Consider the following 25,324-nt stretch of genomic DNA (forward strand, 5'->3'; position numbering starts at 1 on the left):
TATGAGTCCCTCCTACCCAGTAAGTTCGTTCTGAGTACAGCGTAGCTCACCGGGAAGCAAGTCAGAAGAAGAAAGGTTCAAGGTTTTAAAGCAATCCAAGCATCAAGCCAGTCAGCGCTCACCACGTTTCCATCCAGCACATGAAATGTTCTCAATCTGGCAGCCCAGAGGCTCGCCCGGCCCAGGAGTGAGCACCTGCCCTGCATGGAGGGCACCCGAGGCCACTTACTGGTGGTGAAGCAGTGACGGCAGGCGTACCCCTTCAGCTCCTGTTCGCTGTCCTCACTGTCAAAGTCATCCTCACTTGCTGAACTCAGGTCCACTGTACAAAGATCAGCAAAAGTGGAAACAGAAGAGACACCATCATGTTCAGCTGGGAATGGGACCAGCAGTAAAATAACCACACATACTGAGGTAAGCATCAGTCACAAAGGCTCATTTTTAGTTCCTCAGGAGCTGTCACCAGAGCAAAGAGCTCTGCACGTGTGCGGAAAGTACTCAAGGTCCTGCCCTGCTAGATTTTGGGAGGCTGATGTCACTCACACCTGAATCCTGTGGTGGCCAGCACAGGCGAATCTGGTGAATCTGAAAAGGTAGTGTACCCACAATGCCTTCCTAGTCCATCCGAGCAGCCTAGAATTCCATCTTATTGAACCTAGATGGCTTCTGGCTCTCCCAAAGCAGAACACAGAACACTGGGGACCCTGGGCAGTGTTCTGGGCTGGGCAGACCTGCAAAGCTCTACTCTTTCACTCCAGTTCACAGGGGCCAAGACTGTAGGACCCACAGAGCCTCCCTGCCTCATCAGAGTGACTGTCACTCCAGGACTAGGAAGCTAAGTTTGGTACAGCAGACAAAAGAAGAAAGTGGAACCTTAGGTCAAGCTTACATTTTACAAAATGCTAAAGAACAGTTTATTAGAAATGCTTAAATGTAAGAATAATTTTTAAGGGCTGGAGAGATGGCTCAGCGGTTAAGAACACTGACTGCTCTTCCAGACTACCTGGGTTCAATTCCCAGCAACCACATGGTGGCTCACAACCATCTGTAGTGGGATCTGATGCCCTCTTGTGGTGTGTCTGAAGATAGCGACAGTGTACTCACATACATGAATTAAATAAATCTAAAAAAAAAAAGAGTAATTTTTAAATTCTACCACAATTGTCAGTTTGTCAGCACTAATATACAAACATGAACACACTAACACACAAACTACAACATACAAATCCCTGGCTCAGCAGGTCTACAGGCTTAGAGCTGGACACAGATATGCCTGCATGCGAGCAGTCTCTTACTACCCTTGGCAGCACCAAGATACCCCACTTACAGAATTCACTGGAAGGTGGTCTGGAGGGCGTGTTGACAGGGGTGGACGCTGTTCGAGTCTTAATTCTTCTGAACACTGCCTGTCTGCGGTGGCGGCGGTGGGCACGGGAGCTGGCCGCCTCTGGTGTTTTCTTCCAGTAGTAATAGAAGGTAATCAGTTCCCCCTGCAAGACAGAAAGGCAGCTGTAGTGTGCACCCGCACAGCTTCCCCATCATCACATCGTCCTGTGCCTGCTGCTGAGCGGGGGCAGCGGTGCTCCAGAGTGAAGCTCGAGGGTCCCGTCCTGCAGCCCAGCAGAGTATTACTCCACACACCAAGAACCCAGACTGCACAAGAGACAAAAAGCAAAGATGGCTCCCACTTTTAGGGAGCCATAGTTGTGAGTGTGCATAGAAAGCATCTGTACAGCACCCAGTGAAATCACAAGTATGTGAGGGGGTGCTCACTACCTCAGAGACATCTACCAACAGACCACAGGTGAACTGGTGGAATCCAGGGCCAGGAAACAAAATGCTTTCTTCTACCTCCCTTGAGCCTTTCAATGGGCACACTTGCACAAACTAGCAGGAAATCCCTGGGGCCTAGCAAAAGAAGACAGAGGGACGGACGCCCTTCACATGCTAAGCCTTCCTGGAAAAGGCAGTGTAAGGGTGTGGGAGCAACGCGGCAGTCATACGCTGAGCTCACTGCTTCCTGTCTCCCACACAAAGAGCACTTTCACCTAGCAGAGGCTGGCCAGTGACAACCTTTAAATAATAAAGTTTAAGGGAGGCAGAGGCAGGCGGATTTCTGAGTTCGAGGCCAGCCTGGTCTACAGAGTGAGCTCCAAAACCCTGTCTCGAAAAACCAAAAAAAAAAAAAAAAAAAAAAAAAAAAGTTTACAATTTATTACGCATACGAAATAATGGAGTTAAATTTTGATAAAGTGCTATTTCTTAGGAAGCCTCTGCTTCAGTCTTGAATGAATCAATACTGCAGAAGCAGGCTGCTCGCTGCTCTTGAGCCCTGCTCGGTCTTTCCCTCCAATACTTGCTATCTCATGGATGATGATGATGTGACCAGGAAAGCAAGAGGCAAAGCTGTTTTGGGGGGAGCCGGGAAGACAGGTAGGAAAACCAGGCAAGGATGTCTGGAGACCATGTGTAAACTCTTGTGACTCACAGGCCCAGTCACAGCGGTCTTCATCCCAACACTGCCAGTGGCCGTGACTATCAGTGTTCCTAACAATCCTGGGTGTTGTTCCTCAGGTCTATGTTCACATGCACATGTGTGTCGGGAGGGAGGAGAACCAGGACCTCTCAGGCAGGCTAGGCTGGCTGGCTAGCTAGCCCCAGGGATGGCCCTGCCTCTGAGCCCAGCACTGGGGTCACAAGCATGCATCATTACACCTGGCTTCTTCACATGGCACCCAGGGAGCAGACTCAGTTTCTCATGTTTGCATGGCAAGTCCCAGGTGTCAGTACTTGGATTTTGGAGACAGGGTCCCACTGTATAGCCCAGGTTGACCTTGAACTCACGACCCTCTTGCTCCCAACACCAGAGTTCTATGAGTATAGAAGTGAGCTGCCATGCCTGTCATCAGATCCTAATAGAGGTCTATGAAGAGAACCTGACTGATGTACCCATCTCTTGAAGCTGTGGATGTGCGTCAACCTTCCTAACCGTTCAATACTAACACAATGCCACTTACCACCAATGCTGCACAAATGAAGCACAGTCCCAGGCTGGGGAGGGCAGGGGCCTTCCACCAGAGCCTACAACACTCATGCCCAGGTAAGTGTGCACCTCAGCTGAGCTCCACCTAGTGCTAACTGAACAATAAGGGAGACTCAGGAAAGCTGCCAGGGGACCTCTGACCGTCTGTCATTGTGCTGTGGTAGCTGCCCTGAGCCTGAGAGGTGAGTTACTATGATGCTCCTCCTGCCTCTTTACTTCCCACCATCATGACTGGGGAATGCAGCTTCCCACACTAAAACTGGGCACCGACACCTACTAGTGGATCTCAAAATCTCTGCCTACTGAAAAGTGAGCTGCCTTAGTTTATCCTGTGGGCCACAACCACCCTTCAAGCACTTCCTCAGAGCAAGTGGGCAACTCTGCCCAATAAACCAGAGGCTACTCGAGCTGGAGAGAAGCAGCAAAAACCAAAAGCAAGCCACTGCCATCTCAGACCCACCAGAAAAGGGCATCGGATCCCATTACAGATGCTTGTGAGCTACCACATGGCTGCTGGGAATTGAACTCAGTACCTCTAAAGAGCAGTCAATGCTCTTAACCACTGAGCCATCTCTCCAGACGCCAACAAAAACATTTCTAAGCAGCATCTGTCTGAACCTCCCAGGTTTGTTTTTTTTGTTTTTTGTTTTTTGTTTTCCTGAGACAGGGTTTCTTCTTTGTAGCCTTGGCTATCCCAGAACTCTCTCTGTAGACCAGTCTAGCCTTGAACTCAAGAGATCTACCTGTCTCTGCCTCTCATGGCAACTCCACCCTACTTCTTAAACATGAATGTTTGGAAGAGTCTGGAATGCTTTTAGAAGACAGTAGAGGAGCTGTAGAGATGGCTCAGAGGTTAAGACCGCACAGATTGCTCTTCCTAGTGGACCTGGGTTCAATTCCCAGTACCTACATGGCAGCTCACAATTGTCTGAAACCCTCATACAGACATACATGCAGGCAAAATACCAATACACATAAGTTAAATAGTATAAAAAGACAGCACAACTAGACTAGAAAAGGAGACATCAGAGATCAGTGACAGTAAGAAAACAGCCCACTGCTAGACAGCAAATAGTAAAAAGGTTCCAGAGGCCAGGCTGATCCACTCCACCTGACTCCTGCACTTGTTGTCTTTTAACAGCTGAGACCTCAAGGTAAGTGTAACAGTGCAGGCCACAGCAAGCTTCCTCAACAAGTTACAACAGCTGTAATGGAAGAATAAAGCACCCAGAGCAGATTAATAAAACCTGGGCACCATGGGTCACGATGACCAGCCACCTGGGAAAATGAAAGAATATAAATTTAAAATGCAGAAGGCCTACACAACCAGAAGTTGCACACACTGGGGCTGGTGAGATGGCTCAGTGGGTAAGAGCACCCGACTGCTCTTCCGAAGGTCCAGAGTTCAAATCCCAGCAACCACATGGTGGCTCACAACCATCCGTAACAAGATCTGGCGCCCTCTTCTGGAGTGTCTGAAGACAGCTACAGTGTACTTACATATAATAAATAAATAAATCTTTAAAAAAAAAAAAAAGAAGTTGCACACATTGCTGGTGGGAACACAGGCAGTCAAGGCTACTTTGTAAAAACCGCCTGCCAGATTCTACCTGCTTAAACAAGGACCACAGACTTTATGCCTTGCTTGTTTATCCAAAAGAACAAAAATGTGCTCAAAGGCTTCAAATTTTTTTAATTTCCTGCTGTGTATGGTATGGGAATGTCCAAGGCCAGAAGAGGGAGTAGAATTCCCTGGAGCTGCAGTTACAGGTAGTTTGCTGCATGCAGTGGGTGCTGGGAACCAACTCCTCCAGAAGAGCAGTACCATGCTGAGGCAGCTCACAGGTCCCACATAAAGACTTTCACCCAGACAGTCACAGAAACATTATTCTTAGTGGCCCCAAACAAGAAAAAGGAAGCATGTTTAGCTAGAGGAATTACAATTGGACTCTTAAATACCCACTGAAATGTTAATGACAAGGAAAGCCACAGGGAGAACAGGAGAACAGCAAGATCAGTGGCTGCTGAGCGCTGTCAGGCGGGTCAGGAGAGTGCCTGCGAAGTCCCAACCAAGTGACTGATTACTCTACTCAGAATAATATACAAAGGCCTATACATAAATGGTGCTATTTACACAGATGTATACACTTGTCAAAACTTAACTGACTGTATGCTTAGAATGTGGGTATATTCATTTACACCCCTCCACACAGAGCATAGGACACATGTCAATTATATGTCAATTAAGTTGATAAAAACAATAATAAATCCAGGCCAGGTTTTATCAGCTGCTTCTCAAAGACTGCCATGGCCACTGAGGGATTAAACATGGAGGATTAGAAACAGCATATTGCTGCCTGCATGGGTGGCTAGGTCTTGAGTACAAACAAAAGAACATGTTGGGAAAGCTCTGGTTCTACAAATAGGGAGTGAAGCAGCTCTCAGCCTCACTGGGAACGAAGTCAACTGCACTTTAATCAAACATGCATGGTGCACAGCAGACCCGCTGCACATAAATTCAGGAACAAAAGCTGCTGCAGAAATCAATAGCTCACTGAAACATTAACACAGGCAATCATTGATCAAAAGGCAGCTCCACAAAGGCAGCCTCGCAAATTAGCTCCTGCTTTTGCTTGCAAGCAAACACGGAGGTCTAAATGTTGTTGACACGAATGGCCTATAATAATCATTTTGTTCCCAATGCTCTCACCTCATCTCAGAATCGTGTGTCACAGCCAACTCATGTGACATCAGGTGCTGTAGCTACACACACCATGAGATGCTAATCCAATACAGAGCCTGGGAAAAAAAGAGGGGGTTGGGAGGGAAGAGGACAAAGCCACTTCTTCAATTGTCAGTGTGGTACCCTACTGGCCCGTGTTACAGCACCCTCTCCTTCCCAGTCCCCCTCTTTTTTTTTTTTTTTTTTTTTGTAACTGGAAGCTGGGTCACAGGCAAAGGCTCCAATCCATCAGCGATGTCCTCCCTGGATATTCATACAACACGCAGTTGGTGGGGGGGGGAGGGACTACTGTTGGGTTCTAATGTTTCTGTGAAAAGATAAACAAGGGGAAGGGAGTGCCATACAGGCCATACACAGAAGCAAAGGCAGGAGGTAGGGAGGGGGTGTGCAGCTTAGGGAAAGCCTTCCTCCTAAGTGGTTAGAAACTTGAAGAGTCAGCAAAGACTAACAGAGAGCCAGAGCTGTGGGGAACAGCTCCAGGGTCCCATCCTCCCCACCACTTGACTTCAGAGCCTTCTTGGTTGGGCTTGGTTGGTCTATCAAGTTCACTCACACAAGCATAGTGTGTCAGTGTTCCCACAGCTGCCTGTGTATCCTGGTTGAAGTGATGCGGGGTGGAGCTGCTCCCATCTTGGACCTGGTCTAAAGCCATTTCAGGCACAAGTTCTGCTGCTGTGGCAAAACCAGCAGGCTGTGTCCCATCCTGTCATGGGTATGTCTCTAGCAGACAAATGAGGAAGGAGGCTGAAGGCTGAGGCTGGCCAGCGCCAGCCTGCCTGCCTGCCTGCCTGCCTGCCCCCTGTGTCTTACAAGCAGGTTTGCTGGTCCATTTATCAGTTGACATTTATCAGCTGGCATTTGGTGAACTCCAGAGTTGGATTTGTTCATTTTTGTCAGCTGCTGTAAAGCTGAGACATGAGTCTCTTGTCTTGCTCAATGAAAAGGTGATTCTTTTTAAAGATGAGGTGTCTGTCTGCTCTGTCCTGAGGGGCCCAGGGAAATGAAGTCTAGACTGCGGAGGCACTGGAAGCATCTAGCACACCAAAGCCCCACCCGTTCTTTTCCAAACAGGTTCTATGTAGTCTTTGGCTTCAAACCCAAGAGATCCTCCTGTCTCAGCCTTCCAAATGCCAGGATTACAGGTGTGCTTGGCCTCTCAAGGCCCACTCTTCCCACTCTTAAGGACATGCCCCAGATTGGGCATGGATCTGGGTTGAGACCCATCACCCTGCCCCGTCCTTGTACTTCTCTAACGCCTTGGCTTGGCACTAACTTCTCAGACAGGACCCTCTGGGAGGCTGGTGAGGGGCAGCAAAAGGTGAGGCACTTATTACTTTGAAGTGTATTTATTCTTACAAACACACACACACACACACACACACACACACACACACACACACCACCCCTCTGACCAAATCCTCCCTCCCCCATGAGTCTCTCTCACCCCTATCCCCTTCTACTTAACCCTTTCTACTTTCCAACAGAGGTGAGAGCTACAGACCAACTGTTTTTGCACCATACTAAGGAACGTGAGGCCTCCAATTCCTGGATTTTCAAACACCATATACGGAAGTGGATACTCGTTTTCATAACGCCCTTTCATCTTCTTGGTGTTATTATTCGCTCCCTGCCTCATTAATCTTGTTTCTACATTCCTTCAACGACAAATATAAAAAATTTCTAACCAAACTATTAATCAGTTCCTGTTACAGGACTGTCAGCCGCTGTTCACAGAGGAGCCTAATGTGAACATTTTCTAAATGGACCCCGATGGTGAAAGTCAGCTACACCCTGAAATTGACAATGCCCCTAGACAGCAGGAAGCAGTTTAAGAGACATGATACCCCCATTCCCCTTTCACCATTGGCTCTCCCCTTACCCCTTTTGTTCTTCTCTTTATGATAAGAAAAAGGGAGGTTTATTGGTATTGGGAACCGGCTTTATGAGTTACAGTCCATCTCTGAATCCAGTGATGACAGTGACATCACCCATAGTCAACAGGGACCCATGCATCTGTTGCCATGGCAATCTCCATGCATCCATCTGGCTCACCTCCTACCCTTACCTGAGAGCAGTTATGTTATAGCCTAAATAAAAGGCAGACCATCTTGACCTTCGCTCCCTCTTTCCTCTTTGTCTTCATCGCCCCTTTCCCCCCTTACCCCCACAAGAAACCTCTCTCATGTGGAACTGTATTGGCCTGGTGAGGCCAGACGTGAATTGCGGTTCTATGACAACAACTACCACCTGCCTCCGTCCCCTACTGACTTGGAACTCAATATGTAGACCAAGATGGCCCTGAACTTAAAGATCTGCCTATCTCTGTCACCTGAGTACTGGTATTGAAGGTGTGTACCACCACCTCCTGCCCCCCCCAATTAAGTAAATATTTAAAAAAAGGAGATAGTATTATTTGTTCCTATGTGAAAGATAAATATGTTAACATGGGTACATAGAAAAAAGGGCTGCTAAGTAACCAATGTAAAAGATGCTTATATGAATTTAAAATGAAACTCTTGTTAATCCAGAATGCCAACACTGTGCTGAAAGAATGCTCTACAGGGGAGCTTCGTTAACTCCCAACCAATCCCACAGGTAGAATGGAGAACTACTGCAGAATCTGCTCTTGCCAAGGATCTCAGCACGGAGCTGGGCCAGGACTGACACTTGTCCCTCATCTGTGGATTACAGATGTATCCATGGTCTGCACCAGCTTTAGCAAGGGTTCCATGCTATTTTCCAAGGGGACATTGCACCTACAGCAGACAATTAAAAACAAGATCCAAACTATATAGGTGGCAGAGAGCAAGAGAGCATCGGCCTTTCCCAACCCCTGCACCCAGACAGTGGAGAAGGCCCTGGCAAGGTGTGGGGATTGGGGAGGGGGAGGGGGGTTGGGGGGGTCACTATGAGCCAACACCTGGAAAGGGGAAGTAGCCCCTGGATGAACTCCAGGAATCTTCCAACTCAAGAAACCTAGCTTGGCTTGCTGATTTCCCTGGAATTAGAGCTGCATCTTTTCTTGGTAGTAAAGTGTCCTGGCACAGAGCCCCTGTGCAGGTCCTTCCTTCCACTGTCTGATTCAAACTGGATCTAGCAATGTTGGGGAAAACTCAGGTTGGAGGCTGAGCACTGAGCAGCTATGTTTGAGAGCAGCCAGCTCTGAAGAATGTCCTATCAGCTTGCCAGGCATGGTGGCTCTTGCCTTTAATGGCAGCACGCAGAAGGCAGAGGCAGGCAGAGCTCTTAGTTCCAGGACAGAGAGAACCATTCTGCAATCACAACCTCCTGCACTGAAGAGGCTCAGAAGACTCCTGACTTAGCAGAGCCTGTCCTCGGCACCTCTTCTGGGACAGACAAATGCAAGGGAAGTGCTCTTGGCCTTGGTCTATCCAAAATGATGTAAGAGCCCAAAGAGATGGTTCTGAATCAGGTACCCTTTTAGTAGAAGGAAGATGGAGGAAAGAAGAGAAAGAAAAAGAAAAGAAATCCCTTATTTGACAGGTTAAAAATGTACCCCCTCTTCCAGTTATTATACTTCATTTATATAGCACAAAGAAACGGAAGTAGCCCAGGCTACCTTTCAGTTCCCAATCCTCTGCTGTCTGGGTTTCTGGTTCAGCAGCCTGTGATCCCACCTCTGGCCTCACATCTCTACTACAAAGTACAGCTTGGAAGCTGTAGCCCTTTCCTTGGTAGACCCTCTCTTCTTTGGAGGCTAGCTCAGTCTTCTCAAAGCCCTGATCATACCTGCCACCTTTCCAAACCAGGTTCCAGCTAGTTCCTCACTTCTTCCAGATTTCTCCTTTTCTTTCTCCTATTCTCCATCTCTCCCAGCCCTTGGCTTGTGCCAAACACTATGGTCAACTGGCTTTTCCTTGGCCTTCAGTCCAAGCCACAGACCCCTTAAGCCATGGTGTTTAGAGAAAACTGGCTCTCACAAGTTCTGACTTCTATATGCGTACCTCCCTCAGACAAAATAGGAAATAATCCTGAGTAAGTGGACTTTAAGATGGGCACTGTGGTGTGTGACTGTCATCCCGACACCTGGGAGGAGAGGGAGGAGGACTGCCAAAATGGTGTACAAAGAGAGTTCTAGACCAGCCAAGGCTTCACAGCCAAGACCCTGCAACAAGTGCATAGGCGGGCCGGGCCGGCCCACTGCTTGGGTGGGTGTCGCTGCGTCCAGTGCCTTGTTACTGCTCCTGCCGATAGGTCTTCTGCAAGCCAAGTATCGATTACGAACATAAATAAGATTCTTCTACCTAACCAAAAAAAATAAATTAAGCTTTTTTTCCTATAGCAGCTTTATAAACAACACACTTAAAAATGAGCCCAAGGCTATATAACAAATTGTTGAAAGCACAGCACGAACCTAGGGGTTTCTACCAAATGTGAAGGCCACCAAGCTCCTTTCTCAGGGATTCACTGGGAACCCACAGAACCCACACATAAGGGTACAGACAGCTTTGATTTTTGGCTTTACTGAGCTGTGTTTAAATGAAGACTGTTAACATTTTAAATATAACACCAATACCGGAATTGTGTTTTCTCAGTTGACATCTCAAACCCTAAGAAGTCATTTGTTGACACCAGTTTTTGTTCCCCCAGCTGAACACTCTATTATTTCCTGAATTCATTTTACTGGAGTTAAGCAACAGGGCGAGAAGGATTTCATGCTGCCGGCTCTGTCACCACATCACCTTTGCTAATGGGTCTTTTGTGTTTGTCTGTTTTTGAAGTGAAACCACACTTGTAGCAGCAGAGAAGAAAGGAACAGGGAAGGCTGTAATGTGTTAGCCCGTCCTTCTCGTCTCACAAACAGCTTTCTATTTATTGGCCTTTCATTGTATGTGCAATCTTATTATCCTTGCACTGCATCAAAGTGACATCACTCAGGGCCACCCGGTAATATACACCGAAATGTAACATTTAATGACAGGAGCTGGGCAAGAGATGAAAACGGGAGGGTGGCGTGCGGCGGGACGCTTTAAAGGGATCATCAGTTATATCTGTGCATTTCCCTGAGGTGATAATTGAATGACAGGGGCTGGAGGGAAATCCATTCTTGAGCTCAGAAAGGATAGTTAGGAGAAACATGTCTTTTGGGTAGAAGATTATGATGGCCAGGAAATGAGGACAAGCATTCTAACACTGTTTCTTGTGTTTTATGTTTTTTATGGTCTCAATAGCAAATTATCACGTACAATCTATTTCTGCAAGTTGAATGTTCAAATAAAGGACAGACTTCATTACAAAGAAAAAAGAAAGGAAAGGAAGAAAGGAAGAAAGAAAGAACGAAGAAAGAGAAAGAAAGGGTATTTAATTTTTGTAATAGTATCACATTTATTTAATAAAATGAGCAGAAACAAAGATTACTCTTTAAAGTACTCATGTGAGCACTCACACACAAACACAGACAGACATTCACACACACAGAGGAGGTGGGAGGAAAGGGAAAATGAATTTCACACTCTGAGACATAAAACACCTCAACTCTTTTTACCTAAATATGGGGACTTTAGCTAAGACAAAGAGCTTATGAGAATTTAGATAAGCCAGCATAGGTGTAGGTGTGCTCATAGCCAGAGTGGCTGTCTCCTGGAACCCTGAAGCATCCCAGGATAGAAGTGTATGGGCTGAATTGTGTTCATCAAAATCCATGCTATGTCCTGATCCCCACTGTCCTGGAGCATGTTGTTACTTGAAGCAGGATCTGTAAAGAGGCGGTCAAGGTAAATGAGGTCATTTGGGTGATACAGCCTGGCTGGTACTCTTTGTTGTTGTTGTTGTTTTAAAGATTTATTTATTTATTTTATGTATATGAGTACACTGTAGCTGTCTTCAGACACACCAGAAGAGGGCATCAGATCCCATTACAGATGGTTGTGAGCCACCATGTGGTTGCTGGGAATTGAACTCAGGACCTCTGGAAGAGCAGTCAGTGTTCTTAACCACTGAGCCATCTCTCCAGCCTTCTTTGTTGTTTTTTATAGCCTGGTTGTCCTAGAACTCAGAGATGCAACTGCCTCTGATTCCAGAGTGCTGGGATTAAAGGTGTGTGTCCAGTCTTGGTGTTCTTATATTAGGTCAGACACCCGAGGAGACAGCCAGCTACAAGACAAGAGAGGCCTAGCTCTCTGTCTCTCTCTCTCTCTGTGTGTGTTTGTGTATCAACACTACTAACACCCGTGTTTCCAAATCTCTGGTACTACAAAATAAATTTTTGCTTTTGAAGCCCCGTCTGTGGTGGTTTGTTACAGCGGGTGGGGGTAGATGACTATAAGTCTAGGACAGGATTCCTGGTTAGCTTTGCAAAGAGAAGACTTGAGTGATAACACTATTTCTCTGCCAGTGGAATGAGCCAATTCAAGCCAGATTAGATTGTATTAAATGCAGGTTTATTCAGAAGGTGGTCTTGGGCATGTTCACTGGCCCCAAGGACTGTGGCCACAGGAAGGGAGAAAGGGAGGGGGAAGAGAAAGCGCATGTGCAGACCCAAATGTCTGATCATATAGGGAAGGGCCTGGGGGAAGGGTAGACCGGTTCCTGGGCTGGAAATTTCAGGGTTGGGGGACTGCCAGGTAGGGACTGAGGGATGCTGGGAGAATTTGAAGGCCAGGCCTGCTTTGGTATGTAAAATATGCACTTCAGCCCCTTGTCCTGGGGTCTGAACAAACACAGGAGGTCTGGGAAACCAGCAAGTCCTGCAGCCTGTGAGCAGGGCTCCTAGAGCAGGCTACCTGCAGAGGAGGAACGGGCAGAAGGTGTCAAAGAAGGATGTGGGCACATAACACAGTAACTGACCCTCATCCAACTGGCCACCTTCTTTGCAAGCTGGCACCAAACCTTACTGCAGCCTGGGAGCCCCACAAGATATGCTGTGTGATTCCTTCACTGCTCCAGTGACCCAGGAAAACCAGCTCTATCTGGAACCTTTCCCAGTGCTGAGTTCCAAAGAATCAGCTTACCTGGAAGGAGGACCCCCCCCCCCCCCCAGCTTCCACACCTAGAAAGCTAAGCTCCATCACATCAACAGATTCTTCTTCATCAATCTGTGGCCAGAGAAAATGTTCTACAAGGAACACAGCCCCTGTTCTGGGACAAGCAACTGTGTGAGCACTCTCAAAATAGCTCTGTGATCCTGGTAGAGGGGTGGGTGTGTGTGTGTGTGCGCACGCGCGCGCACGTGTGTGTACTCACATGAACATGCACTTCACAAGTTTAAAAAACACAACATAAAATACAGATAGATCTTCTAATCACAGATTTGGTCCATGGCTAGGTCTCCTTAAGGGTCTTGTCAGACCAGCCGGCTCCTACACAAAAAAGCTAGTAGTGTATGGTTGGCACTCTGCCTCCATGCAGGCTGCTACACTATCAGGACACACTGATGGTCAATTTCTGGGGACTCCATTAATTACTGCAGCTGCTAGGAGAAGCTGGCTTCCCAGAAAACTGAGAACTTCCTTAGACATTTAGTTCTTATCTTAAAATTGCCAGATGACACTGGACATGGTCGTGCTTGTGTGTTATCCCAGGACAATGGAGGCAGGACAATCAGGAGTTCAAGGTCAGCTTTGGTTACACAGCCAAAGCTGCACTGCAGACAGCTAAAACACACTGTAAAGCTCTAGGGTCCTTCCTCATAATGCAGCAAGCTATAAACTTAAATTAGCACGCTGAAGGTTTACATGAAAATCTTGAGAGCTCTTCTGGGGAGAAATCACTTTGCCACAACACACCATGGTAGGCATGGGAGGGTGGCCAAAGGGGTGTGACGAGCTGCTCTGTGGAGAAACTGTGACCCCCCACTCCTCCATGCACATGTGCAGATGACTGAGGTGAAGGTGGTCTCTTCATGCAGCCCGTGATAAATGAAAGGTTCCTTTGGGCTTGAACAAAGCCACCGGGAGGAAAGACACTGACAGATGAGCTCTGCATTCTTCTCACTCAAACCTGAAATCCCAGAAACAACTCTGGAAAAAAAAAGCCCACCAACTTTTCACTTAAGATCTTTAAAACTAGAGAGGTTCTAGTTACTGACTTCTCTGGAACCGGTTTTTCCCAACCTGTGGACAGAGACCTCCCTTTGAAACAATCACTCTCTTGAGGGGGAAACCAAAGTCAAGAAGAGCAGCACTTTCTGACAGCCCACCACCTTTCAGGGCACTAGTCCTAACACCAGATGCTACTCTGACATCTGTTATGACTTTGGACCCTCCCTATCCACTACAGCTGGCTTCTAGAATGCTTCCTTCACAAAAAAAAAAAAAAACAGCTGATGGCTTTCTCCACACATCCTGCCTTTTGGGCCCCAGGCTCCAGGAACAAATCCTCCTGGTTGCTGCTAGCCAACCCTACAGCCTGACATTGCTATCTTTCCTGATTTGTAGGGAGAGTTTCTGTTAGCCTCTTCCCATGAAGGTCACTCTCTCAGTAGGATCTTTTGGTGGCTCAAGTCAAAGAGTCTAGTGGAAAGAAAATGAATGACTGATTCTTTTCTCGTTGAACTCAAACACAAAGGATGTTGCTAGACTCTAGATTCAGGATCCCAAGCATTAAACAGCAGATGCCTGACTTGAGAAGACGCTCACAGGGCTTCACAGATCACTCATCAATTAAGAACACTTATTACTCTTCCAAAGGACGTGGGTTTGCTTCCCACTTCCCAGATGAGCTACAACTTCAGTCCTAGGGGACCCGAGATCCTCTGGCTTCTTCAGGCATTTTGCAAGAACAGGTGCACATAAATGGACACGGGCATGCACACATCCACATAATTTTTTTAAAAAGGTGGTCAGTAAACATTCACTAGTGTGATTCCGGCAAACAGGAATACACAAAGCAAAGGTAAATTCTCCAACAGTTGCAAAAATGGTCTAGTTAAGTTTTGGAAATCAGAACTCAAGAGTATTTTAGCAAAGCTTTCCAAACCTGAAGTAAACATAAGTAGATGGAAAATTCACTATGAGAACCAAAACTGAAGATTACTGAGCTTTTATGGGGCTTTGATTATCTATGCAGTAAAGTAAGAGTCAGTCCCTCAACCCACTTAGTTCTGTTAGGGTTACTGTAAGCAATGAAAACAGGTTCTTCATCCCAAAGACCTTCGGTGTGGAGGGAGGGAGGATGAGTCATGTTAGGCAAAGGCCTGTAGTGGGAAGTCACTGTGCCTGATGCTCTTGTCTTTGTTTTGTTTTTAAATCAACCTATGAGAAACCACACAGGCCTGGGCTTCATGCTACTGGGTCTTAAGCTGAATGAATAAAACCAGAGTCAGAAGTCAGGTATGATGCCTTTACAATCTCTTTACATCCAGAAGGCAGACAGCAGGATCAGGAGTTCAAGGACATTATCACTAACTGCTAGGCCACATGAGACCCTGTCTCAAAACAAAGCCAACCAACCAACCAAACAACAACAACCAAACTAGAAAAACAAAAACAAAAACCATCAGCCCTAAACTGAACCCAGGCCTAAAGACACTTTAGCCCTCAGCCCATTTTCCTGAAGCAAAGTGTTCCCTATTCTTACTGTTAGATTTTCTGGACCTGTCCTTCCACCCCTAAATGTTAAATGCTTGTGGGTGTTTTGCCTGCTCAAATGTTTACACACAACTTGTGTGCCCAATCTCCTGGGTTACAGGAGGCTGTGAGCTGCCACAAGGTGCTGGGAATGGAGCCTGTGTAATGTAGGACGGCCAGTACTCTTAACCATTGAGCCACTCCTGCCCCCAGGATGAGTAAAGAGACAGACCAGAACCTCAAAGCAGAGATTGAGCATCACATCTTGCAGAGCCTGCACCAGGCTGTGGAACATACGCCTATCTGTAAAAACCAATCGAAATGAGGACATAGGTGGTGCTGTGACCAGAAGCACCCACAGTAGTTAGTTAATGCCTCCATGGGCATCACAGTGATGTCAGATTCGCCTCTGCTCCTACATCGCATCCACAGAACTGGGTGGCACAGACTTCACCAAGTAAGTACTGGGCTTGACTCTAGCCAACACACACACACACACACACAATAAGAAAAAGGAAGGATATGTACATTAACAGAGTTTTAGTAGGATTAAGAACAAAAACAAGAAACACAGCTCCCAGTCTACAGCTGGCTACTAGGGGTTTCTGGGGCAAGTCCACAGTTGGGTGAAGAACTATCACTGATGTTGACTGGACACTGATGTTAGGGACTCACAACATCCTGTAACTACTTTTCTTTCCTTTCCTTTTTTATTTTTATTTTTTGTTTTGTTTTTTTGTTTTTTGTTTTTTGAGACAGGGCTTCTCTGTGTAGCCCTGGCTGTCTTGGAACTCACTTTGTAGACCAGGCTGGTCTCGAACTCAGAAATCCGCTTGCCTCTGCCTCCCAAGTGCCGGGATTAAAGGGGTAAGCCACCACCAAAGTTACACACACACACACACACACACACACACACACACACACACACCCCTATTGGCAAACTATGAATATTGTGGTAATGTGGGACACTCTAGAGCTGCTGCTCTCAACCTGTGGGCTGTGACCTCTTTGGAGGTCGAATGACTCTTTCTCAATGACTCTTTCTTAAGATCATCAGAAACCACAGATATTTACATTATGACATATAAGAGTAGCAAAATTATAATTCCGAAACAGAAACAAAAATAATTTTATGGTGGGGGAGGGGTCATCACAAGATGAGGAACTGTATTAAAGGGCAGTAGGAAGGCTGAGAGCCACTGCTCTCGGGCGTTATAGCCCAGCCTATTACAGTTTCCATACTGTGTCCCTTACATTTTCTGTTTGAAATTCCCAGTGGCCTGTCATGTCAGGCACATGCTTCAAATCCCAGTCCCTGGTAGGTGCAGATAATAAAATCTGGAGTTCAAGGCTACATGGAGTATGTGAGTGGAACCTGAGCAGGGTGAGGCCTCTCTCAAAAATTTCCAAGGCCAAACCACAGCTTTAGTAGAAGGTTTCAGAGCTGGAGAGGAAGCTGGCGTGGCTGTTTCCTAGTTCCGCACATCTACAGGATAACGAAGACTAGGAGTGAGTGGCCCTGGGGGAATGCTCCTGCTCTACTAGAGTCTGAAGGCCATCAGGACAGGAGCCCTGCCCACCTCTGCCACGCCTTCCATAATCCTGCTCTCTGCTATGAACTTACTTTCAGTAGAGTTCGGAGTTCATAGGAGGGATGACTTTCTGTCTCTTGTTTCTACCCTTCCTTCCTTATACCCACAGTCAGACTTAGCCGCAATCTTCAAATATGCTCTTCTTAATTAAACGGGGTCCTCTGGTACAATTTCCTAATCTGCCCAGTAGTCTATGGTGCTCAATAGGGCCTGCCTTCACACACTGTCACTTACACTGTCTCTGTCACAGGCCTGACATCTGTAACTAGAGAAAACAGGCTTTATGAAAAAAAAAAAAAAAAAAAAAAACCAGTAACAAACAAACAAACAAAAAACAAAACCAAAAACAACCAAAACCCCATAAAACCATAGACAAACTACCATTTCCTCCCCTGCACTTCCCGGTTTTTTGAGGCAGTGAGCATAGCCACACCCACTACCACTGCATTACAATTATGTAATGCTGTAGCTATTTAGTAAAAGTTACAAAACGAATGGGTAGTAAGAGGAATATGCTAACTCATCTCTTAAATAAACAACCTAAAACCACAGGTTGTCTTACAGAATGTCATATTATTTTAAAGTTAAAAAAAAAACGGCATAATACCCACACACAATTGTTTGTAAGATATAAACCCCAACAAAATGTAATAGAAGAGTCAAGAGTTATTCCTGGTTTCCTTGACCACAGTTAGAGTGGTTTGGTGCAGGGGACAGAGGTCAGGGCTAGGAGGCTGGCGTTAGGGCAGCCTGAGTTCCAGCACAGGGCCCGACTCCCTTCCATTTCACACATTTGCTCTTCGTGCTGCAGCTGAGTTTAGGGCCCTCACATGCTAAGCATGTGCTCTTCCACTAAGCTGTACCTTTAGACTATCTCCTTTCTAAAGAGAGTGGTTCTTCACAGTTCCCGAACTTCAGACCCTGCAACTTCCAGTCTCCCCAGAGGCTGGAATAATAATTCTTTTAAATTATCTTTTTAAGGATGGAAGAGATGGCTCAGTATTTAAGAGCACTGGCTTTTCTTCCAGAAAACCTAAGTTCAGGTCCCAGCATCCACACCACTTAGCATCTCACAATCTTCCATCTAGGAGATCTGATACTGTCTTCTGGTCTACATGGGCACTGCATGCATATAGTACAGACTTATATGCAAGCAGAACACACAATTAAAAAAAAAAGCAAAAACTCATTTCTACTTAGCACTCACCCATACTAACCAGACCTAACAAGATACACAAAACCCTTTTCCTGACTACTGAGTCTCAGCCATCATGCTTAATTGTCTAATAATTAGCCCAGGATGCAACATTTGACTTTCCTATGAACAAACCACATGCCTTTATCTCTACTGTTCCACTTGGTAACTTTAATTATATCCCTAAAATAATGGCTACTGACAATGGTATGGAGTCTGTCTACAATAGAGACCTCTGCACTAAAGAGTCAGGCCTGCATTTAAGGTCAGACAGGCAAACATAGCTGCTCCAAGGCTGCAGTGAAATGTTTCATCAACTGGGTCGTATGTCTGGAGAACGGCAAAATTGATGAGATACCTTCAGTGAGTTTCAGCCACTCACGAACAGCACTGTGAGCCATGCGAACAAACGGCACACACAGAACAACAAGGCGATAAGGAACACCAGCTCAGGGGTCACAGCCAGGGTGTCCGTTTCATAGAAAATGACAGCACTCTAAACTATGTTCAGTAGTACATTAAAAATGAAGCTGCCTGGGTTCAATTCCCAGTGCCTACATGGCAGCTCATTACTGTCTGTTTTAAATCCAGTTCTAAGGGCACAACATCCTCTTCTGGCCTTCTTGGACACACAAAGGGTACAGGCATATATGCAGGGAAAACATCTATACACATTAAAACAAGCAAACAAATATTCTCCAAACAACAACAAATCAGCCTGGAAAGGCAGATACAATGGCACGCACCTATTGTCCCTGTTGCTTAAGAGGCTAAGGCAGGAGGTTTGCTTGACCCAGGACTTCAAAACCATACCAGACAACATAGGGGAGATCCATCTCAGAAACAAAGCTCCTGACTGAGGTACCAAACCCTGTACTGTGTATGAGGCATGTGTGTGGCGGTGCATGCCCAGGTGGGAGCAGAAAGACTCAGACAGGGCTCCTGACACCTCCCACTTGGCCTTATCTGTCTGTTTTAGTCCAGGCTTCCCAAGTCCCCTAACTGCTGCGGAAGGATAAACCAAAGCTCCCATTGACCTGAGGAAGACTCACCCAATGTGGCCTGTGTGGCCAGGGATCCAAAGCTCACGAATCAGTGCAGGCAGATACCACTTTTATAGTAACATGCAAAAGAACATAAAATATCTCACAAACGTATGCAGCTGGCTATTTTGAAGGATATGAACTGGAATGCAAAGTCAAGTCAAAATTTTGCTTCCTATGAATATTGTCCCCAATCTTTCAGCTAGCTGAAAAAAATTTTGAGTGGTGGGGGTGGGGAATGTGTGTGTGTTACAAAGGAATGAAACAAATGTTCCCACTGAGCCGAACCCCAGTCCATTTAAAATGTTTTATTTTGAGACAGCCTACAGCTCAGACTGGTCTAGAACTCACTCTGCATCCCAGACAGGCAGGGACGCTTCCAGCCGCCTTACCCTCCAGAGTGCTACTGTAACCAAGCCCCGCTGGCTCACCCTTTTTTCAGGGTATCTTCTAACACACCCTACCTTCTTCTTTGTGCAAAGGAATTTACAGAAAAATATGTGTAAATGCAGATGCTTGCCCTAGGAGGTCAAGTCCCAGGTGGCTTTTAAGAGGAAAAGGAGCAGGCCCTGGAGAAAGCCTTCACTGCCACAGCAGAGATTTCCTGCCTGCTGCCTCACTTTAACACTAGGGTGTCTCACTGAAGCCCTTGGCACTCCCTGTGTTTAAGACTGGGATAAACACACTTCCTTCCACCAACTTCTAGACAGACCTCAGGCTCTGGCAACACCTTCCATCTTCCTCTCCCCGCACACAACTTGACAGAAACTCATTAAACTGTTATGTCTTAATTTACTCTCCTCACAAAATGAACTCTGCTCCCGAATAACACATATGTCCATAGGAGAAACTCAGCCCTTTCAAGCAGCAAAAGCAGGCATAGGCAAAGTGGTATTTCCATTGTTAACACCAGGCAAACTGCACAGGAAGATGTAACAGCATCTCTCAGTTCTGCTGCATCAAGAAGCAGGGGCTACAGGAACCAGAGAAAAGTTAAATGACTTCAGGTTCCCAGACACATTTGGTCATTGCCCTCATTTCTTGACAGAGAAGGAGCCTCAAAGGGGTGCACTCTTTTCTATGCTAATGACTCCCAAAGCCTAGGGGCTACAGGATGGGGCAGGCTGCCAGAAAGATCAAGGTAGCATTACAAAGTGGAATTAAAGGACTGAGGTTTTAGTCCCTTCTCCAAACTTGAGAAAGAAAAACTTGAAGGTTGAAGGTTAACTTGATCGCCAATGACCAATGATGCATAATCTCCCTCCATTAAACCCCAGGAAACACCTATCTAAAACATTATCACCATATCCCCACTGAGGCAGAAGTTCAGAGAGCTTCTGGGAAGCTCAATGAAGATGTTTACTAGGAAACAATTCAGGGCTAGAGAGATGGGCCACCAGTTAAGAGCACTGGCTGCTCTCCAAAGGACTAACAGGGCAGCTCAGAAGATCCAATGTCCTCTTCTGGTCTCCACTTGCAGTGCACAGACATTCATGCAGGGAAAACACACATACACACAAAATATAAATAAAAAGAGAAGAACTCATCTATGGAGCTCTTCTCCATAGGTGGTTGGTATTGGTATATACATCAACTTTTTGGGGACAGAAGTTCATGTCCTCAAGACCCCTCCAGATGGTTCCTACACACCACTCACCTGCTTGGGGTCCTGTTAAATATAACAAGTAAATGTGGAGTAGTGTTTGTCAGCTACCCTAGGAAGTTAAGCAAACCCAATTTGTATCCAGAGTATAGGGTCTGAAGAGGGCAGAGCTTAACCTATAGCCTCAGATGCTGTCTCTAGTGTCTGAATGGATTGACTAATGTGTTTGCTATTACAGAGTGAAATTCTCTGTAAGACAACAGGCCTTCTGTGCTGACGGTGGTAGGATGAGCAGAGGAAAAAAAAGAGGAGTGAATGTTTTAGAAAGTGAAGTCAAAAGTATCTCAAGAAAAGAAAGATAAAAAGAGGTGTGTGTGTGTGTCTGTGAGAGAGAGAGAGAGAGAGAGCAAGCTAGAGAGAGTGAGCACAAACTAGCGTGCCCTCTTTCACTGCAGGGACAAAATACTTGAAACAATTTGGAAAGAAAAACAAATGTATCCCTCCTCGTTTCCAAGGTTCATGTTCTCTTGGCCTCCAGTGCCGGTCTGTGGCAAGTCATGATACGGAGGGCAGCACAGAGCTGCTCACTCCAAAGCAGCCAGAGAATAAAAAGAGAGAATAAAGTCCAGAGCAGCCTCAATCTGTGAGCCATTACTCCAATTAGACACACTACTATTATTACTACTACTATTTCTCCTCCTCCTCTTCCTCCTCCTCTTCTTGTTCTTCTTAAAAAAGAGCTTTTTATCTAATGTATGAGTATCTGCATGTACACCTGAATCCCAAAAGAGGGCCCAAGATTTTCTATAGATGGTTGTGAGTCACCATGTGGGTGCTGGGAATTGAACTCAGGACCTCTGTAGAAGGCCAGCCAGTGCTCAGACAGTCTATATGAAGGACATCTGAGAACATGAAGGAAGAAGCATGCCAGAAAGACATCGACATGGGGAAGCTCAACTTACAGCTGCATGACTTGACATCCTATAACCCCAATATCTACTTCCGATTCAAGTGCAGACTGTTATAACTAAATCCCAGGTAAAGTCACACAAATCCACCTCAGATACAGTGCAATCGAACACATTATCTGAGGAGTTTAATAGAACGTTCTATTATAAGTAAGCTGAGCCAGGTTTGTTTCTGTGAGTTTCAGCCCAACCTAGGCTCCTATACAGTGAGATCTTGTATCAAGATATATAAATGAATGAATGAGCCAAATAAACCAGTCTGCTAGTCCCAGCACTTACGTGGCTGAGGCCAAAATAAAATACAAGGAAGAGAAAGAGAAAGATGAAAACTGAGCAGCACTGTACAGTTTTAAATGAGTGACTTAGGGGCTGCAGGGGTGGCTCAGTGGCTAAGAGTACAGAACACTCTTGCAGAGACCCAGAGTTTAGCTCCCAGCACCCAGGTCAGGTGGCTCACAGCCTCAGATTCACTCCAGACTGAGGGATCCTGTGCCCTCTATTAGACCTGTGAGCCATTACTCCATATTCTATATGGGCGCCTACACACTTGTATGCACACAAATAACTATGAAGAATCTAAATTGGTGTTGAAGATGGCTCAGAGGCTAAGGGCACTGACTACTCTTCCAGAGATCCTGAGTTCAATTCCCAGCACCAAAAATGCTGGTTCACAACCATCTGTAATGGGATCTGATGCCCTCTTCTGGTGTGCAGGAAGACAGAGCACTCATATACATTAAAAACATGAATAAATCTTTAAAAATAAAAAGGATAAGTTAAATCTATTTTAAAATGTACAGCTGAGTATTAAGTTTTATTTTTCAGATTCTCAAACTATGAGGTTTGCCAGTGCAAGATCACTCATCATCTACACTCAGTACCCCTCACTGCAGCAGGCCCGGCAAGAGGGCGGCCAGGACAGACCTGTACACACTCCTACTCACCAGAGACTTCATGGAAGAGGGAAGACACTGCTGTAGGCCCCCCTTACAGGTACTGGGACTACCCAGTGCTTGTTTAATTTGAGTCACCTGACAGCTTTAGGAGACTATAACAAAGGCAAAACAGAAATAAAATGTGAACTTGGGATGCAAGCCACAACCCGGCAGAAACCTGGTACAAATGTCTTGCCATCCCTACATGGCAGTTATCATACCCTTCACCTGTTCTGTGTGCTTTTCTTAGAAGTCTAAAACATTTAAAGATAAAGTAAACATGGTTCTTGTTTGTTTTTAATTCACACTTACTTTTTTGTACCCCACCTGCTTCCAACTAAAATACATTTCACAGAGGAACTTGAATGTCTAGTGACTGGCTGAGTAAACAAACACACGTAAACAAAACGAAACCAAAAAATTACCAACAATCCGAAGATTCACTGTGGCTGGATGGTTCTGAACACTAAGGCTTCAGACTTCCTTCACCAGAGACTGTCTATCTACCCCTCAGCCCAAAGAAGCCAAGCACAAGAATAAGCTTAATACTATCAAAGAGTGAACAATTCCCTCCTCGGCCTTGTTTGCATTCCTAGGAAGCAGGAAAAGAGCTCAGCTGTGGGGCATCTTCTGATCTGGTGCTGAAGGCTGGGGGAGGTAGGAGCAGCTTGCAACATGACTGTACTGAGTTGTATCCAGATCAAATGCTCCAAACATTGCCTGGTACATAAAGGCCTTAATTAGCATCAGCTGTAATTTCAACTGTGTTAACTTGTAAACGAATTGATTTTTTGAGGGGCCAGAGATGGAATGGAGAGCCTTGAGTCTGTTAGGCAAGTTCACTACCACTGACCTACACCCAGTGCCTATACAATCTGATTTTCAGTTTAACTTAGTCAAAGAGTCCTTTTTGGCCCCATATTTCATGGATTTAAGTACTGAATAGAAAGACTTAAGCCTTAAAATTCAACTTTGAGCTCTCTATTTTCAACAACCATGCAAAAAACCCTACCACAATACAGCTTCCTGGTCACATTTATTGTGTTCAGCAACATCACAGAGGAAACAACATACTCAGAATGTCAAAGCTTTGAACGGCAGTGAGCACATAGCCCTGAGTTTGCCTGTTCAGTGGTGGTTCATGCCTATAATCCTTGCACTTGGGAGGTGGAAACAGGACAGTCTAAACAGCATTATAAGTGTGAAGCCAATTCTGTTTAATGAAAACATTTTTAAATTGAAGTCATGTTGAATTTATTTAGAAGCACCCACAACCACCACTGTCACCTATTCATCCAGGCTTTGGCTAGTTGTTTTTAAATAGCATCTCCCTATTATGCAGCCTACATTTGCCTGCATCCCTGCCGAGGTCTTCTGAGTGCTGAGACAGTATCTTCCCTGGCTCCCTCATCCTTGGAAATGCCTTTGTTTAATAGCTTTTTGTTGTTTTTAAGCGAAGGCCTCACATACCACATATCATACCCACTGCAAGGACCTTATACTTCCTATTGCCACCTTAGACAACATTTAAATCTCTCTTATGTTTTACTTGGCTCTCAAGGGTCCACACAACATCACTCACTTTCACTATTTCAACCACAGCAATTTTTCCATGTCTCTATCATAGCTCCATTTATAGTCTCTGGGTTTTCTATATAGTTAAACAGATCACAAATCTCAAGTTTGTCTTTCTTTCCATTCCCTGTGTCTTCGTTCTCTCTCTCTCTCTCTCTCTCTCTCTCTCTCTCTCTCACACACACACACACACACACACACACACTCAGGATGCAAGAAGATTGAGCATCCTGATTTTGCTCTTCATCTTAGACTAAAAGCTTTACCCATAGCTATGATGTTAGACCTTTGGGAGTCACTGTTTCAGATTACATGTTCCTAGTACACCACAAGTTGTCACTACTAAGAATGAGAAGTAAGCTCACTGCATAGAGTGTGATATACAGCAAACTGCATTTGAGCTTAGGGTTAGGGGTTAGGGCAAATGTCTGTGACGCCAACACTGGGGCAGGATGATCAGGAGATCAAGACTGACTGTGGTTTATACTTGTAGTCAGTTAACAGATCAACAATCACCCAGGAATTAAATCTCTGGGCTTGCCTATGAGGGATTATCCAGATTAAACAAGGTGGGAGAGCCACTTTCCTGTAGGTGCACCATGCCTTGGACTGGGGTTACCAGAATTCATCTCTTTACTTCCTGACAGTATTTGCCTCATGTTCCTCCATTATAACTTCACTGCCATGAAAAGAATTCTGTATCCTTGGTGCTGTGAATCAAAATAAAACCCCTCCTTTGTTAAAGTTTCTATTATAGCCAAGAGGTGGCAGCGCACTTCTTTGATCCCAGCACTCAGGAAGCAGAGGCAGGGAGGTGTTATCTCAGTTTCAGACCAGCCTGGTCTATAAAGCTAGTTCCAGGACAGCTGGCTACAAAGAGAAACCCTGTCTCAGGGGTGGGGATGCTTTTATCAGATATTCTGTCCAAGCAAGACAAGTAGCTAACAGAAAAGGTTAGCTTTGACCATGCAGAAAGTTTGAGGCCAGAACTGGCTACATGAGACCCTCTGTCAAGCAAACAACTCCACAAATAAACAACAATCAAATGCTTCCAAATACCTTGTCTCACACTACACACTCACACTACACACACTTCTTCA

The 25,324-nt window shown here is 45.7% G+C and overlaps 1 protein-coding gene across 13 annotated transcripts in view; it reads right to left on the minus strand.

Moving 5' to 3' along the window:
* The window catches only part of Rere (arginine-glutamic acid dipeptide repeats), a 350,306-nt gene that overhangs the window by 9,970 nt on the left and 315,012 nt on the right, over nucleotides 1-25,324 (minus strand). For all 13 annotated transcript variants that reach the window (XM_029475940.2, XM_029475947.2, XM_029475939.2 and 10 more), the window contains 2 exons: nucleotides 1,328-1,490; nucleotides 230-322 (listed from right to left, as the gene is read on the minus strand). In XM_029475940.2, the coding sequence (XP_029331800.1) occupies nucleotides 230-322; nucleotides 1,328-1,490 (256 nt within the window). The remainder of the gene's footprint in view (nucleotides 1-229; nucleotides 323-1,327; nucleotides 1,491-25,324) is intronic.

Source organism: Mus caroli, unplaced genomic scaffold (genome assembly GCF_978045245.1).
Source record: "Mus caroli unplaced genomic scaffold, Mus_caroli_1 scaffold_6, whole genome shotgun sequence".
Lineage (NCBI taxonomy): Eukaryota > Metazoa > Chordata > Mammalia > Rodentia > Muridae > Mus > Mus caroli.